Below are 13,725 nucleotides of genomic sequence, written 5' to 3' on the forward strand. Positions count from 1 at the left end.
TAACCGCTTTCGCTTATGTATATAGAGTTATGTATGTAGTAGTGGTAGCAGCCGTAACAGCACAGACGATACCCCGTCTGTGATATTATGTAGTGCCTATTTATGTTCCCTATAGTTGATAATGAAATAATTATACACTCTATAAATCTTCGCGAACAATCATGTATAAACAAATAACCAAAAGTGAAACTTCATCGTTACAAGCTATTAATTCGATTCTTTCTATGGATGATACAATATTAAACAATATTGGAATAGAAAAAGGAGCTAATGAAATATCGTCTATCAGCCCTGGTGTACACGAAAAAACTTTAAATAATTTTGAACACGAATGGAGTGTTTGTGATATAGTTGAAATAAATGATGTATCTGAAAGTTTACCAGATTGTGACATTAATGATTCAGAAGGAAGAATTCATGAGAAAAGTTTCTTAAATACCTCTTGTAAAATTAGCAAAGAAACTAATCAATGGCAAGATGAAACATTTTTTAGTGCATCATTTACACAATTGATTGCTTCTAACGAGAAAAATGATACCTTGGATCATGTTAGCCAGGTTACATATTTCTCTATCGGCAGACTAATTTATCTTTACCTGTATTTATTTTAATCGCATTTTATTACCTATTTTTGATATGATAGGTTCGTACTCCAAAATTTGAAAATCGTATTGAAGAAACAGTTTCTATATGTGGGTCTAGTAATAAGAGCAAAGGTATAAATATATTAAAGAGACACAGCATTGGCAACGACAATAATACTCCAAATAAAATACGCTGTTCAGAAAGTGAGAAAATAAACAAACAATATTCGAATACTATCAATGCAAATTCAAAAGAAGATTGTACATTTTATGGTTTACCAGATACTGTAAAAGACCTTATCTTAAAAATTAGGGGTATTGATAAAGTCTATAGTAAGTGGTATAGTAGTACACTGTTTTTCATAGGTCACATTATTGGATGTATTCACAATTATTATTTAATGTTTATAGAATGGCAGGATGAGTGTTTAAGTTCAGATGCATTAAAAATAAGAAAGAATTTAATTTATGCTCTTCCGACAAGCGGTGGTAAAACTTTAGTTGCAGAAATATTAATGTTGAAAGAAATCATATGTAACAAAAAAAATGCAATATTTATATTACCATTTGTTGCTATAGTACAAGAAAAGGTAGGTATCGATTTGTTCAATACAATGATATAGATTACCATACTATTTATTTGTAATTTATAGGTTGAAGCAATGGCACCGTTTGCATTAGAATTCAATTTTTTAATCGAAGAATATGCAGCAGCAAAAGGCCATTATCCACCAAAAAAACGTCGGAAAAAAAATAGTATATATATATGCACTATAGAGAAGGCATTGAGTTTAATCAACAGTTTAATTGAAGAAAATCGTTTGAATGAAGTAAGTAATAGTATCCTGAAAGAAAGTGGCAAGGTGTGGTATATATTACATTTGCTTAAAAAACATTCTAGATTGGTCTCATGGTTGTGGACGAATTGCATTTACTTGGTGAAAATGGAAGGGGAGCTACATTAGAAGTTCTCTTAACAACAGCATTATATGTTAATGGTAACAAGGAAAATATAAAACATATTACATAAATTGTAGTTAGTGAAAAAAATCGATATTGACCATTCATCTGTCATACGTATATTCGTTTTTATAATAAGTAGAAATGTTAAGTAAAATATTGGCATTTTAGCTAGGATATAAAAAAGCAAAAACTTTTATAATCTAAAAGGATCTATCTAATCTAAAGGAACTATCTATTTTTTTCGTGTAAATTTTCACAGTTTGTAACTGTTGTCATCAGTTTGGAGACATCCTGTTTGATATAATCTAATACATGTTTCAGAACGCATTCAAATTATCGGAATGAGCGCAACAATAGGCAACTTGAAAGAAATTTCTGAATTTTTAAATGCAGATTTATATACTGGAAATTTTAGACCCATTGAAATAAAAGAGTATGTCAAGTGTGATGATGACATTTGGCTGGTTGACTTGAAATCTGAAGATCTTTTAACAGATCCAAAAAAAATTAACTATCGCGTACGTTTATTTACTTCAATGTATTTAATAATGGAAAAACATTTAATAGCTAGTTCTTAATCGCATTTTTGTTTAACAAGTATTCAAACAATGCAGCAGTCATAGATCCAGATAGAATTGGAGGTTTAGTGATGGATGTAATTCCACAAGAATCTTGTCTCATATTCTGTTCTGGTCGTAAGAATTGTGAAAATGTTGCCTTGTTGTTAACCAAAGTTTTATTCAGGTGATATATAATTTTCTGAAATTCAACTTCGAAATTGTCAATTGCAATGTGTCGATATCAGTGCTGAATTTATATTTCACGTAATCAAATATGATGTAAATAAATTTTAGATCGTTGGAAGAGCATAAGAAGGATGAGAAACAAAATTTATTGACCGCACTTCAAACCGAGGAAGGTCTTTGCCCTATTTTACGTCGAACTATAAAATTTGGTGTCGCTTATCATCACTCTGGTCTTACAGCCGAAGAAAGACGGTTATTGGAGGACGCTTTTAGAGCCGGAATCCTCTGCGTTATATGTTGCACCTCAACGTTAGCTGCTGGAGTAAATTTACCAGCCAGAAGGGTACTTTATTATGTCACTTTCTCTGTATCATTAAAAATTACTTGCGGCTTCTGATTTTGATAAATATTGCAGGTAATACTAAGAAGTCCATACGTAGGCAATCAATTTTTGAATTTAAGTAGATACAAACAAATGATTGGAAGAGCTGGTCGTGCTGGTATGGGAAATATTGGAGAAAGTATACTAATATGTAAAAACCATGAATTATCAAAAGTAATAATGTTATGTCTTCTAGTACAATGCATTGGATTACCTTGACCTCACCGACATAATTTCATCGACATCTTGAGATCATCGACAATGTTTTTATCGACACCGAGTTTTGTCGACAATGTCAACATTCATGTCGGATAGTCGATTTCTAGTGCGTATAACGAACAATATTCGTTCTACCCTTATACGAAAATTATATTCAGGAACATTGTCGATGATATCGGTGATTCAAACGTGTCGATGAGTAGATACTGTCGGCAAAATTCGGTATTTATGAAATCGTATCGGTGAGTTCAGGGTAATCTCAATGTACTATATAAGTTTAATCATTATTTAACTTTCTTATTTCGCTTTGTTACGCAGGTGAAAGAACTTTTAACGTCTAATATGGATGAGTCTTTAAGTAAATTACATGTAAACAGAGATAGAGGCATTAATAATTTAATTTTAAGTGCTACATTGTTTTCTATAGCAAAAACTAGATCCGATTTACATAAACTGGCAGGAAAGACTTTACTCAATATTCAACAAGAACGTTTAAATGTTAATACAAAACAGATTACAGACCAAGCTGTAACAGAATTTCTAAAAAGTGGTGTTATGAAAGTGAAAAAGAATCAAAGTAGTTGTGTAGGGTTCAAACCGAATGTAAGTGTTATCATCCCATCGCAAAATGAAGACTGTGCTGATAAAATTACAGAAACAAATAGCAAGAAAAAGAAAGTTGTTATGTTACTGAGTGAAACTGAATTAGAGCTTTGTAATCTGGGTCGAGCATCTATGAAAGGTTCACTTAACATACTTATAATAAACAAAGTATCAAAATGTTTTGCAGTTCTCTTTGTCTTAAATTTAGTTTCATGTTGCAGGTAATATAGATATAGAGACTGCATATACATTATATGCTGATTTACAAAAAGCACAGGATCATTTAATTATTCTCGATTATTTGCATCTTTTATACCTTGTTACTCCGTACGATATTGTATCTCAAATAAAACCACATGGATCCATTTATTACGATGTGGTAATCTATTCTCTTTTTACATGTTATAACGTCTATTTTTATGTATATTGTTTAAAGTTTTTATCATATATTTTTAGGTCACTAATTTATCAGAGACTCAAATGAAAACAGCAAGACTTCTTGGAGTTAATGAGACATCTATAATGAAAATACGCGATGGTATAATGCCCAAGGTAATACATTAGTTTTCATTGCATTAAATAGTTTATGTACATTGTTTCGTATCTAACAGACTGTACAGCCAAGAGTAATTCAACGATTTTATGTGACATTAATATTGTACGACTTGTGGACACAACACGCAGTTTATAGAGTAGCAGACAAATATCAAGTAGATCGGGGTATTATACAAAACCTTTTAACTGCAGTGTCTTCGTTTGCTTCGTCTGTAGTTCGATTTTGTCAGGTAAATTACTGGATTAGTTTTATTTATAAGATTATCTTTTGTGAAAGCTGATTACCAACCATTTTAGGAGTTGGATGAATTTTGGGCATTTAGAGATCTGTTAGGAACGTTTAGTAAACGGTTATCTTATTGCTGTCCATTGGAGTTGGAGGTATTAATGGAGTTACCACTAGTTAAAATTGTAAGTTAATTGACAACATATTTCATACAACGGCCATCAATGTATTTTCTTTACATAGGGAACAAGATATTTTTACAAGATATTTTTTTACATAGGGAAGAGCACGTCAATTGTACAATGCAGGCTATAAAACGTTACAGTGTATAGCTAAAGTAAAAGCAACAGATTTACAAGAAAGAATTCCATATTTAAGTAAAAAGGCATCAATACAAATTGTCGAAGCTGCTAAAGTAATCATTTTTCATATTAAACATATCTGTAGTTAATATTTCCAAATCAAAACGTTAACTTCAACCTCTTTTATCTTACAGTTATTAATATTGAAAAAAATAGAAGACCTTCAAGATGAAACAGAAGACATTCTAGATGGTATAGATATGAATACTTTAAACATAAATTGCTAATTTTTTATTACAAGCTATTGTACAAAGTGAGAATTTACATGAATACGAACTGAAGGTTCACAGAAAGTTAATTTTTGTACATACATTGTTAATTTATTTTTGTACTTGTGACAATAAACTACTGAATTTTTATTTATATGCAAAAATGGTTAAAATATTTCATGTTAGCAAAAACACAGCAACACAACATTTAATGTTTGATGTGTTTCATGCAGAAAATGTTTCATTTCGTGTATATGCATTAGTTGCATATTGTGCCAAACAGATCAATGTGTTTCAAGAACAACACATTGTTTAAGCAGGCACATACATTAAAAATCCAAAATGTGATTGATATTGCATTAAGGATATGTGATATCGAGCCATTGTGGTACAAATATTATATTTATAATCTAATTATACTCATTTTGTAAAATGTAACAAACATAAAAATAACAACTTTATTAAAACAAACACTTCATAAATTTAGTATTTAATGACATTCAGCAATACTTCTCCATGTTTTTTAAACTTTAACGTTTCTTATATAAACATGGTTTCAAAGTAATAGGGGATAATTTGGATTTTTTACCACCTATGTCTTTTTCCTTTTTAAAATCTAAGAAGTAGAACAAATTATGGGACAAATCTTTTAAAGTATTTTTAAAACCATATCCACTTAATACTTTTATAAAATCTTCTACTCTGTCAAATCGACTTTCAACTTCAGCTATTTTCAAAATACCGCTGGAAACACATTTTATATCAATTTCAATTGAGTTCAAACTGTAACATTCAATATTTATATTAATTATTGTGAATACTTACTCTTTTTTAAGAATCCTATTTGCTTCTATAATGTAATCTTTTAGATTAGTTCCCATAAGAGACAAACAGAACACAACCACGTGTACACCATTAGTTAATAAAGGAGTATGTGCTACATCACATACAGTTACATTTTTGTTCAAAGAAATAAAATCGAAAGAATGTACTTGTTGGGTAACAGAAGCAGCGAGTCTTGCTTCGCCACAACCAAAGTCTGCAATAACATAATCCTTTGGCCTGCAATATTAATATTAGAAGAATAAGGTCTAAATTTATAGATTAAAACTTAATTCATATAATTTTTCTGGACTGTTTACTAACATTTTCTTAATAGATGATATTATAACATCAAGAGGATTTAATGGCCATTGTGCAACTTGCTGTTTGTATCCCTCATGGTATGCTTTAAATGCATCTGGATCATCTTTAAAGTACTTTTTTGATTCAGAACTTTCACTGCCATACATTGTTTCATTCAAATACCTAAATCTGGATGCTCTTAATTTAGACATCATTCTTTCTCTTAAAGGTTTTGTTTTTAAGTTTTCTTTCTTTGTCTTTATCTGTGTTTGTTTAGCAGTAAGCATTTCTTCTAATTTTTTGATATCCAAATTACAGTGTTTTAATGTTATGTTAGAGTTTTTACTCTTTTCTGAGGAAGGGACTAAAGGTTTCTTTTCCTTTTCTTTCCTTTTCTTCCATGCTAACGAATTCACTTTTGCTACTTCGTCATTACTTACAATTTGCTTTTGTCTCTTTACCTTCTTGTGCTTGCCATTGTTTATTTCCTTTGCATTTAGCAACAGAGAGTCTTTTGCTTGCTTCACAAGTGCTATGACATTTTTTGTCTTTTTATTAGTTTGTTTGAAAGACTGATTTTCACTATGTTTTGACTTTTTGATCTTTACAGCTTTCTGAACGTTTCCTTGTTTTCTTTCAATTTTATTTTGACTCTTGGTTTCATTGCCCTTAATCTTCTTTTTTATAGTGGTTACGTTTGCAACATTAGAATTAACAAAACTAAAAGATGAATGGGTTCCATCATTTTTCTGTAACTTTTTAAATTTTTTTTTAAGATTCTGTGTGCTCTTCTTATGTTTGTTTTTAAATTTTACATTTTGATCCTTGACCTTAGCAGATTTACAATTCTTTTGATCTTTAACTACTTGCTTTCTTTTCTAAAAAAAAAAGTTAACCGTGTATAATGACTGTAATATTGTAATATTTGTAATTGTTCCTTTGAGCGATATAAAAACCAAAAAATACCCAATAATTTACCTTAGAAATATTTTCTTCATCGAGGTTTTTAACAGTTCTCTTTTTGTTAGAAGTATACTTTTTTAGTTTCTTTCCCATTTCCTTCGCGTGCACGTGGAGCCTTTAGTCAGAAAGTGTATCAATTCTTATTTCGTAAAATTTAGAAAACAATCGCATATCTAACCTAACGGATTCATAAACAAACTGTTCACCTATTGTCACCTACATATGTACATATAGGAATGGACAATATACCAACCTCAGGCAGAGAGGATAGGAGAGTGCTCACGCCCGGGATTTCGGCGTTCCCGATATAGTGCTGACATCTGCTCAGCCTTAGCATGGCACAGAACCGGGCCGTCTTTTAGCACAAAACCGAACGCACATTATTTTTTTAACCAGAAAAGGCATTTGGCCTTGACTGTCACGCCAATCCTCGAACGGTCCTCGAACGGTCAGTAGGGAAAACTGATTGTGGAATGGTTAAAATTTTTTTTGTGGAACTACGTCGCGTCACCGACGAGATATATATATCTCGTCGGTGCATTCACTCAGGAATTCGCTGCTAATGATACAGGTAAGATGGTGCAGGTTCTGGTCCAGGCTAAAAAGATGATGCAGGTTCTGGTGCAGGCTAAAAATTAGACTAGGGGGCAGCACTATACCGGTGACAGTAAAATCCCGGACGTGAGCACTATCATTTCCTCTCTGGTATTTTTTAGACTTCGCGATAGGTGCACTTAGGTTTAAAAAGTATCATGAGATCGAATCAATTTTAAGTAAATAAATGTGGAAGTGTTTTTCTACTTACTTTTCGAAAACGTTTTTCCAGAATTTCCTCATGTATTCAATATTTTATATTTACGCAGCAATATTTTTCGCGTATGTATGGGTACAATAGATCGAACTATTTAAATATTCCTTTGTTTCCTGGGCTGTTTTTAAACTGTCAATGGTAATTTGAGAAACCGTGTATTATGGGTCTTGAATTCGGGACTATACCAGTTCGAATACGCGGGATTGTGTTTTACACTCTAACCGGGTTCGAACAAAAATACTGGGTAAATTTTCTGTCTCAGACCGTGCCAAGTGCCATCAGGATAATTGCGGAAAATACTATGTTTGCGACTCCAGGTATTGTGACTTCAAGTGGTCTCTATTATTGTTCCAAATTTCTTGATATTTTCCTCAAGAAACGATAAATGCGATTTATGTATCGAGAATCTTTCAGGAATGAAAAGCAATATTGTTACATTTATTCTTGTGGAATAATGCTGACAATATTCATCAAAAAATTTATCCTTCAAAAATTAAAAGATATATTGTTATGTTTATTCTTGTGGAATAATCTTGTCAATATTAATGAAAAACTTCTCGAGAATCCTTAAAGAAATTAAATCAAACATTGTTCAAAATATTGCCAAACGTTATCTGTTAGAAAATTCGTGGACAGCGAAACATTATGTTTTTGTTTTAAAATAGATCGTAAAAAATTCAGGAAGGTAGTTAAGTCTTAATTAAGCAATTGCTTATATTTCATTGTAGCTGTACTGTTAGGAGCATGGACCTTGGTATGGAGTAAAAAGGAACATAAGAGAAGCAAAAGGAAGGATCCGAAGATGTATGAAAATGATAAATAAAGTAGCTCTGGAGACAACGACGAAGCACATTTTCTCAATATGTTGTACCGTTACAATGTTACAAGTAAATCTGGTGTATTAAACAGTTTTTACTAATATGACTCTGTCCGTAATATTCATTTCCCATGTCCTGGAAAGCGTAGAACTACCAATAAATAATTATAAATTAACAATTCTCATATGTTTTATTTAAACTTCAAGTTAACTTAATCTATAATCCTTGTAAACATAATACTCTATTTATCAGGTACACAGAAAAGCTTCTCCCAAAATATTTCTCAATCATAATTTTAATTTTTCTATTAAAAAATGAAAGCAATAAAATAAAAATATAAGAACATAATTCATGTCCACGAAATGGACATTCTAAATAGTTTCGTGATATTTAGATCAATATATTAAATTGTTAAGAGAAATACAGTAAATGTTTATGTGGAAAATGGTAGAAGCTTTTCCGGGAATCTGACAACTCTTTAAAGGCGAACTATAATACTGCCCCTGTAGTTAATAATTAAGAGCACAGATCATGGCAACTCCTCGTTTGATCCAATGAGCCTGTGGTCTTCTGCTGGGTATTTCCATAGGTAGGACGAAATTGGTGGAGTGTCCTGTTGTGCTTAAAGTCCCTGCCCTCTGAATGGTTTTGTAAACAGGACAGGTATAGATCCTTGGAGGCTCTCGATGGTCCACTTCAGGCAACAATAGAATTGGAGGCATATCTGTGAACAGATAAACGAGCAGTGAACCAAGCGATTAATATTCACAATTCAATGCGATAAAGTTGCAGGATACCGGTGTATAACTCCTTGGGAAGGGACTCGTCCAGGTGGTTAACGTTCCAACGACATCCTTCAAGGAACAGACCGTAGATCGCGCAGCCATCTTTTGGCCTCTGGGTTGGCATGGCGTTCAATACCTGTAACATTCAGTTTTGATACGTTGAACACCATGGAAGTTATATTCCACTCATGCATTCAACTGTGTTTGCTCCAGAGCTTGTGTGAAACTTAAATATGGTTCGAAACCATTAATTATTTTTAGTTCAGGGTCCAAGTGTTCAACTGTTTTAATGCTTAAGTGTTCAAGGTTCAAGGTTCAGATGATTCAGGGTTCAAGATTCACAATTCAAACTTCCAATTGTTCCATTATTCAATTGTTTGAGTGTTCAACTACTCAATTTCCCGATTGTTCAAATGCTAGACTATACAAGCATTCAAATGATTCATGGTTCAAGGTTCAAACAATTTAAAGTTCCCAATTCAAATGGTGGGAGGTTCAAGGCTCGATATTCAAGGTGCAAACGCTTTCAAGTTGAATGTTGAATATTCAAGGTTCAAGGTTTCAGGTTCAATATTCCACGTATAAACTCAGCAAAGATCAAAGTTCAAGGTTACAGACTCAATATTCGAGGTACAAATGCATCCAAAGTCAAAGTTCAATGTACAATATTTCAGTGTTTAATTACAAAAGTGCCGAAAAATACTTTTGGAAGCAGATATACCTACAGCTGATAAACACAAACGCATGTTTTAAACAAGCCAGCAATCAAAATGTATGACCCTAAGGATCGGGTTGTTTCGAATTTGACAGTAAATATGCAAATTGCTAATGCAAAATCGTCTATTTCCCATGTGTTTCGAAACAGAAATAGTTTGAGAAGTAATTTATTCGTGAGGCGTACCTGGAAGCTAAAATCAATGGTGTCAATGGAAACGACGTGCTTCCTCGCGTAGTTCTGCAACGTTCCAGTCAGAAAAGCTTGCGGAAAGTAGAAACCGGAGATCCAGAACGCCGCCGGTATACCATTTGCCTCCCATGACCTCAAAAATGTGATTCGATCTTTCAGATCGAGAAACCAGGCACCTGCATTTCCAAATTACATAATTAAAAACGAACAAAACGCCAGTTCGCAAAACGAAGAGTTCGCCAGTGACCGCAACCATCGAGGTCTTTTGACTTAATTGGAAACAGACTCACCAAGTGGCTTCAACGACGGATAACCTTTGTCCTGCCAAACTTTCGGTATTCTGTTGTTGTACAAGCTATTGGCTACAGTTTCGAGCAGCTCGGACATCACCACCAACCCCTTCAAAGCTTTCAGGAGGTCCGTCAACGATGTCTTTACCACCACTAATAACCCATTGTACCGTATCGCTTCCTGCAGCAACACGGTATTGAAGGACTCCTCGTATAAAACAGGGTACCTGGAATCGTTACTTTGTGCAGTGTGTGACAACTAATTCGATTTTCTACCGTTTACGAGATCTTTCCGAAATGCTAGAAAAGCTAGAAAATTTTAAGGTTTAAATGTTCACCCCTGTATACAATTTTAATCACCGTGCTCCAGAACAATACCACGTATTGTATTTTAGCCAAAGACTTTTCTGAAATTCTGCCTACATCCGCATTGGCAGTACCATCTAGACTGAAGGTAAGAGTGTAAACAAGTCTACACATTGACAGGGTTGTATAATTTTCTCGAATCGGTGTTTCAAAATTCTCTTTGGCTAAAACCAATACACAGCATGGTACTAGACGTTCTAAAAATTTAAAGTCGATAGCTACTGAGAAACAAAAGGAATTTAAGGGTCACGGTTGAAAGTACTTAGTCTGCATAGCGACCAAGTCGAAGGTTCCAGGCATTTCGGAGAGCATGTCTTCGGCGATTTGCGTGGTGACTTCTTCGGTGCTGGCTGCAGCAGCTCCGACTTCTCTAGGCTGAAGTGCAAGCAACGTCTCTAGGCATGAATACGTTTCCGCCTGGGCGCAGCTTATGTCAGCGTTCGCGTGCATCCCGAACATCTCCGGCTCGTCGTTTAGAGGAAACGTTTTTATATACTCGATGTATTCTTCGAACGTTGCTGTTTCTGATAACTGCAACGAGCGGTGCAAAAAGTATTCTAAAAACCGAGAAATTTCTTTTTTTTTCAATATGAGGAAGAAGAGAAAGCAGTTCAAAGATTCAATGGTTGAAATGTCTTATGATTAGACTGCGGATCTTTATGCGAAATAGAAATTGTCCAAATCAATTGTAACAAACCGAAGTTAAACGAAAATGTAAGTTCTGTTATAATCGTCTTAGAAAGTCGAAAATAACATAATAATTTCCTTCAATTCATCCAACGCATTTTGAGCTTTGTATTCGATGTGTTAATTTTCGTTTTAAACGCGTAAAATCAGCAGTCTACTTATGATTCAATGGTTCATTGGTTCGGTAGTTTCATTGTAGAATGATCTAAAAATTATTACCTGGTAATAGTGTCCTGATTGGTCGTACTTGTAGGCCGCCGAGAGAACTTCCGGTTTATAGTAGTCCTCGAGGATTGTCAAGACACACCGACGATCCCAGTCGTCCGTGATTCGTCCGCCATAGTTGATGTGACCGGCAGTGTATATCAGAACCTTTCAATTTACGAATCAAACTCGAACTAAGATTCTAGCAAATGATTAACTCCGTTTAATTATTATGGGGAAGACTTAGCGGACTGACCTTGAACGGCACCGTGTCGTACTCCAAGAGGAACATGTGCAGTTGCGAGACGCATATGGTTAGATCACCGTCAGTGAACTCGTACGGTATATTGAAGCCCAAGGGCCCGAATTTCCTTCTTTCCAAAAGGGCCGAGTGGAATAGTGCCAGGGAAAAGACCAGCCACTTGAATTGAGGAACTTTTGGATGAGTAGATTGGAGGAACGATTGCATTTCGACCACTTGAGTCAGGTATGCTCGGAACATGTTCGCCTAATGCCAAAAGAAATGAAAAGAAGACGTTCACGTGAACTGGAGAACAGTCTTAATATTGCTTGTATTTTTTATTTCATATCTGGACCCGCGATTTTGGGCCTTGCGTCCGATAAAGTATTGCTAAGGGGGCTGTCGGCCGTTGTTGAAATTGAAGAAGATTGTAATGAATAGACTGCGAATTTTATGCACATATGATAAAAATGCGTACGAGAAACACAAAATAATAAGAATGTTCGAAGAATTTAAAAATGTTATTTCATTCTTCTCGACTTGTTAAATCTATTAAGGCTGGAAACAAATTTCTATTTTACTCTAATTTGTCGTAATTGAAGTAGGAAACTTTTATTTTGGATAAAGCTCCACAGCCTAGTAATGAGTAGACTGGGAATCTTTATGCAAAATAAAAATATTTCTACATTATTTATAAGAAACACGGGTTGAATTAAAATATATTCCTTCTTTTAGTAATTTGGAAAACATTAGTTAACTAGACATTTTGATCATAAACGCATTAAATACGCACTCTAGTAACGAACGTGTTAAGCAGTTAATAAAATATTGTTGCTTGCCTTTATGCCTCGCGGAGGCTCAATCGTCATTTTGCTGCTGTTCTGAAGGATGCTAACTGGGAAGTCCGGTGAAGGGGCAGAGGTCAACCATAACCGGAAGTCGCGATGGCTCTTGCCTCTTGACAGAGCCTCGACCAGCGTGTCCATCTCTGGCATCCAGCTCGGTGCCAAATGACAATTCTGTATGGACACAATTTGACCTATTTGTGAAACTGTTAATCTTTTACCACTAGGTTTACGGAGCACTAAAAGCGACTACTTTACGCTACTTTATAAAAATAACAAAAATGTATCTATCCTAATTTTTAGCCATGTTTTCAATAATATACAGGCTGAGTCACTTAACTGTACCACCGGAATTTACTTGTACTTCTCGTTGCATAATAAAAAGTTTCAAACAAAAGTTACAAGACATTAACCGGTACATACGATGTAATAATTATTTTTTTATATCTCACTTTGTTATCGAGATACTAAGACGACCTTGAGTTTTTGTTTCATAATGTCTAATATTTGAATGTGAGATTTGAAAGAATGTCTAATGCTGAGTAAAAAAGTATGGCGGCATGTGGGGTGAAAAAGTTATATTTACACGAGATACTCTTGGGTTAATCTTTGGCGGAAATATGATGACAAAACATTTTTGGTTTTAATTGTTTGTTTGCGAATCTTGTACTAATGTATTTGTGATGTTTTTCTGATTAAAACGAGCCCAAACACGCAATTACAATTTTTAAGAAAAGGAATAAAGGTCCATATAGCTTCTTTCTTATGCAGTTAACGTGGATAATTTTTATTTTCCATAAAAATCCGCTGTCTAACTCACAGTGTCATTCGTTG

At 33.9% G+C, this 13,725-nt stretch overlaps 4 protein-coding genes across 6 annotated transcripts in view; 2 read left to right on the top strand and 2 right to left on the bottom strand.

Annotated features, from left to right (window-relative positions):
* The first annotated feature begins 53 nt into the window (after window positions 1–53).
* On the top strand, window positions 54–5,013 carry Mus301 (mutagen-sensitive 301). 3 transcript variants are annotated; one of them, XM_076790298.1, is made up of 17 exons: window positions 54–557; window positions 644–788; window positions 867–917; window positions 996–1,174; window positions 1,238–1,414; window positions 1,486–1,582; window positions 1,869–2,065; window positions 2,146–2,291; window positions 2,402–2,636; window positions 2,709–2,849; window positions 3,213–3,636; window positions 3,719–3,876; window positions 3,954–4,049; window positions 4,109–4,282; window positions 4,350–4,463; window positions 4,559–4,693; window positions 4,775–5,013. In XM_076790298.1, exons 1-17 carry the CDS (start codon window positions 162–164, stop codon window positions 4,865–4,867), a joined length of 2,958 nt encoding a protein of 985 aa, XP_076646413.1. In that variant the 5' UTR covers window positions 54–161; the 3' UTR covers window positions 4,868–5,013. The 3 variants fall into 3 exon arrangements, with proteins under 3 accessions (XP_076646413.1, XP_076646412.1, XP_076646414.1); XM_076790297.1 differs by having other exon boundaries at window positions 644–917; XM_076790299.1 differs by lacking the exons at window positions 4,109–4,282; window positions 4,350–4,463; window positions 4,559–4,693 and having other exon boundaries at window positions 644–917.
* Window positions 5,014–5,164: 151 nt separating this feature from the next.
* Window positions 5,165–7,141, bottom strand: LOC143355484 (uncharacterized). Its single transcript, XM_076790307.1, has 4 exons — window positions 6,953–7,141; window positions 5,996–6,852; window positions 5,675–5,911; window positions 5,165–5,593 (listed from the first exon to the last, which is right to left on the bottom strand). Exons 1-4 carry the CDS (start codon window positions 7,028–7,030, stop codon window positions 5,380–5,382), a joined length of 1,386 nt encoding a protein of 461 aa, XP_076646422.1. The 5' UTR covers window positions 7,031–7,141; the 3' UTR covers window positions 5,165–5,379.
* A 529-nt stretch (window positions 7,142–7,670) lies between these two features.
* On the top strand, window positions 7,671–8,656 carry LOC143355518 (cytochrome b-c1 complex subunit 8). Its single transcript, XM_076790377.1, has 2 exons — window positions 7,671–8,065; window positions 8,477–8,656. The coding sequence occupies exons 1-2, from the start codon at window positions 7,909–7,911 to the stop codon at window positions 8,569–8,571; spliced, it is 252 nt and encodes an 83-aa protein (XP_076646492.1). The 5' UTR covers window positions 7,671–7,908; the 3' UTR covers window positions 8,572–8,656.
* The window catches only part of LOC143355506 (dynein axonemal heavy chain 1), a 114,290-nt gene continuing 109,214 nt past the window's right edge, over window positions 8,650–13,725 (bottom strand). Inside the window, exons 48-55 of the mRNA XM_076790344.1 lie at window positions 12,886–13,065; window positions 12,062–12,313; window positions 11,821–11,973; window positions 11,177–11,445; window positions 10,549–10,775; window positions 10,253–10,434; window positions 9,364–9,487; window positions 8,650–9,290 (exon numbers count right to left, since the gene is read on the bottom strand). Of these exons, the coding sequence (XP_076646459.1) occupies window positions 9,076–9,290; window positions 9,364–9,487; window positions 10,253–10,434; window positions 10,549–10,775; window positions 11,177–11,445; window positions 11,821–11,973; window positions 12,062–12,313; window positions 12,886–13,065 (1,602 nt within the window). The 3' untranslated portion in view covers window positions 8,650–9,075. The remainder of the gene's footprint in view (window positions 9,291–9,363; window positions 9,488–10,252; window positions 10,435–10,548; window positions 10,776–11,176; window positions 11,446–11,820; window positions 11,974–12,061; window positions 12,314–12,885; window positions 13,066–13,725) is intronic.

This window comes from Halictus rubicundus, chromosome 7, assembly GCF_050948215.1.
Source record: "Halictus rubicundus isolate RS-2024b chromosome 7, iyHalRubi1_principal, whole genome shotgun sequence".
NCBI lineage: Eukaryota > Metazoa > Arthropoda > Insecta > Hymenoptera > Halictidae > Halictus > Halictus rubicundus.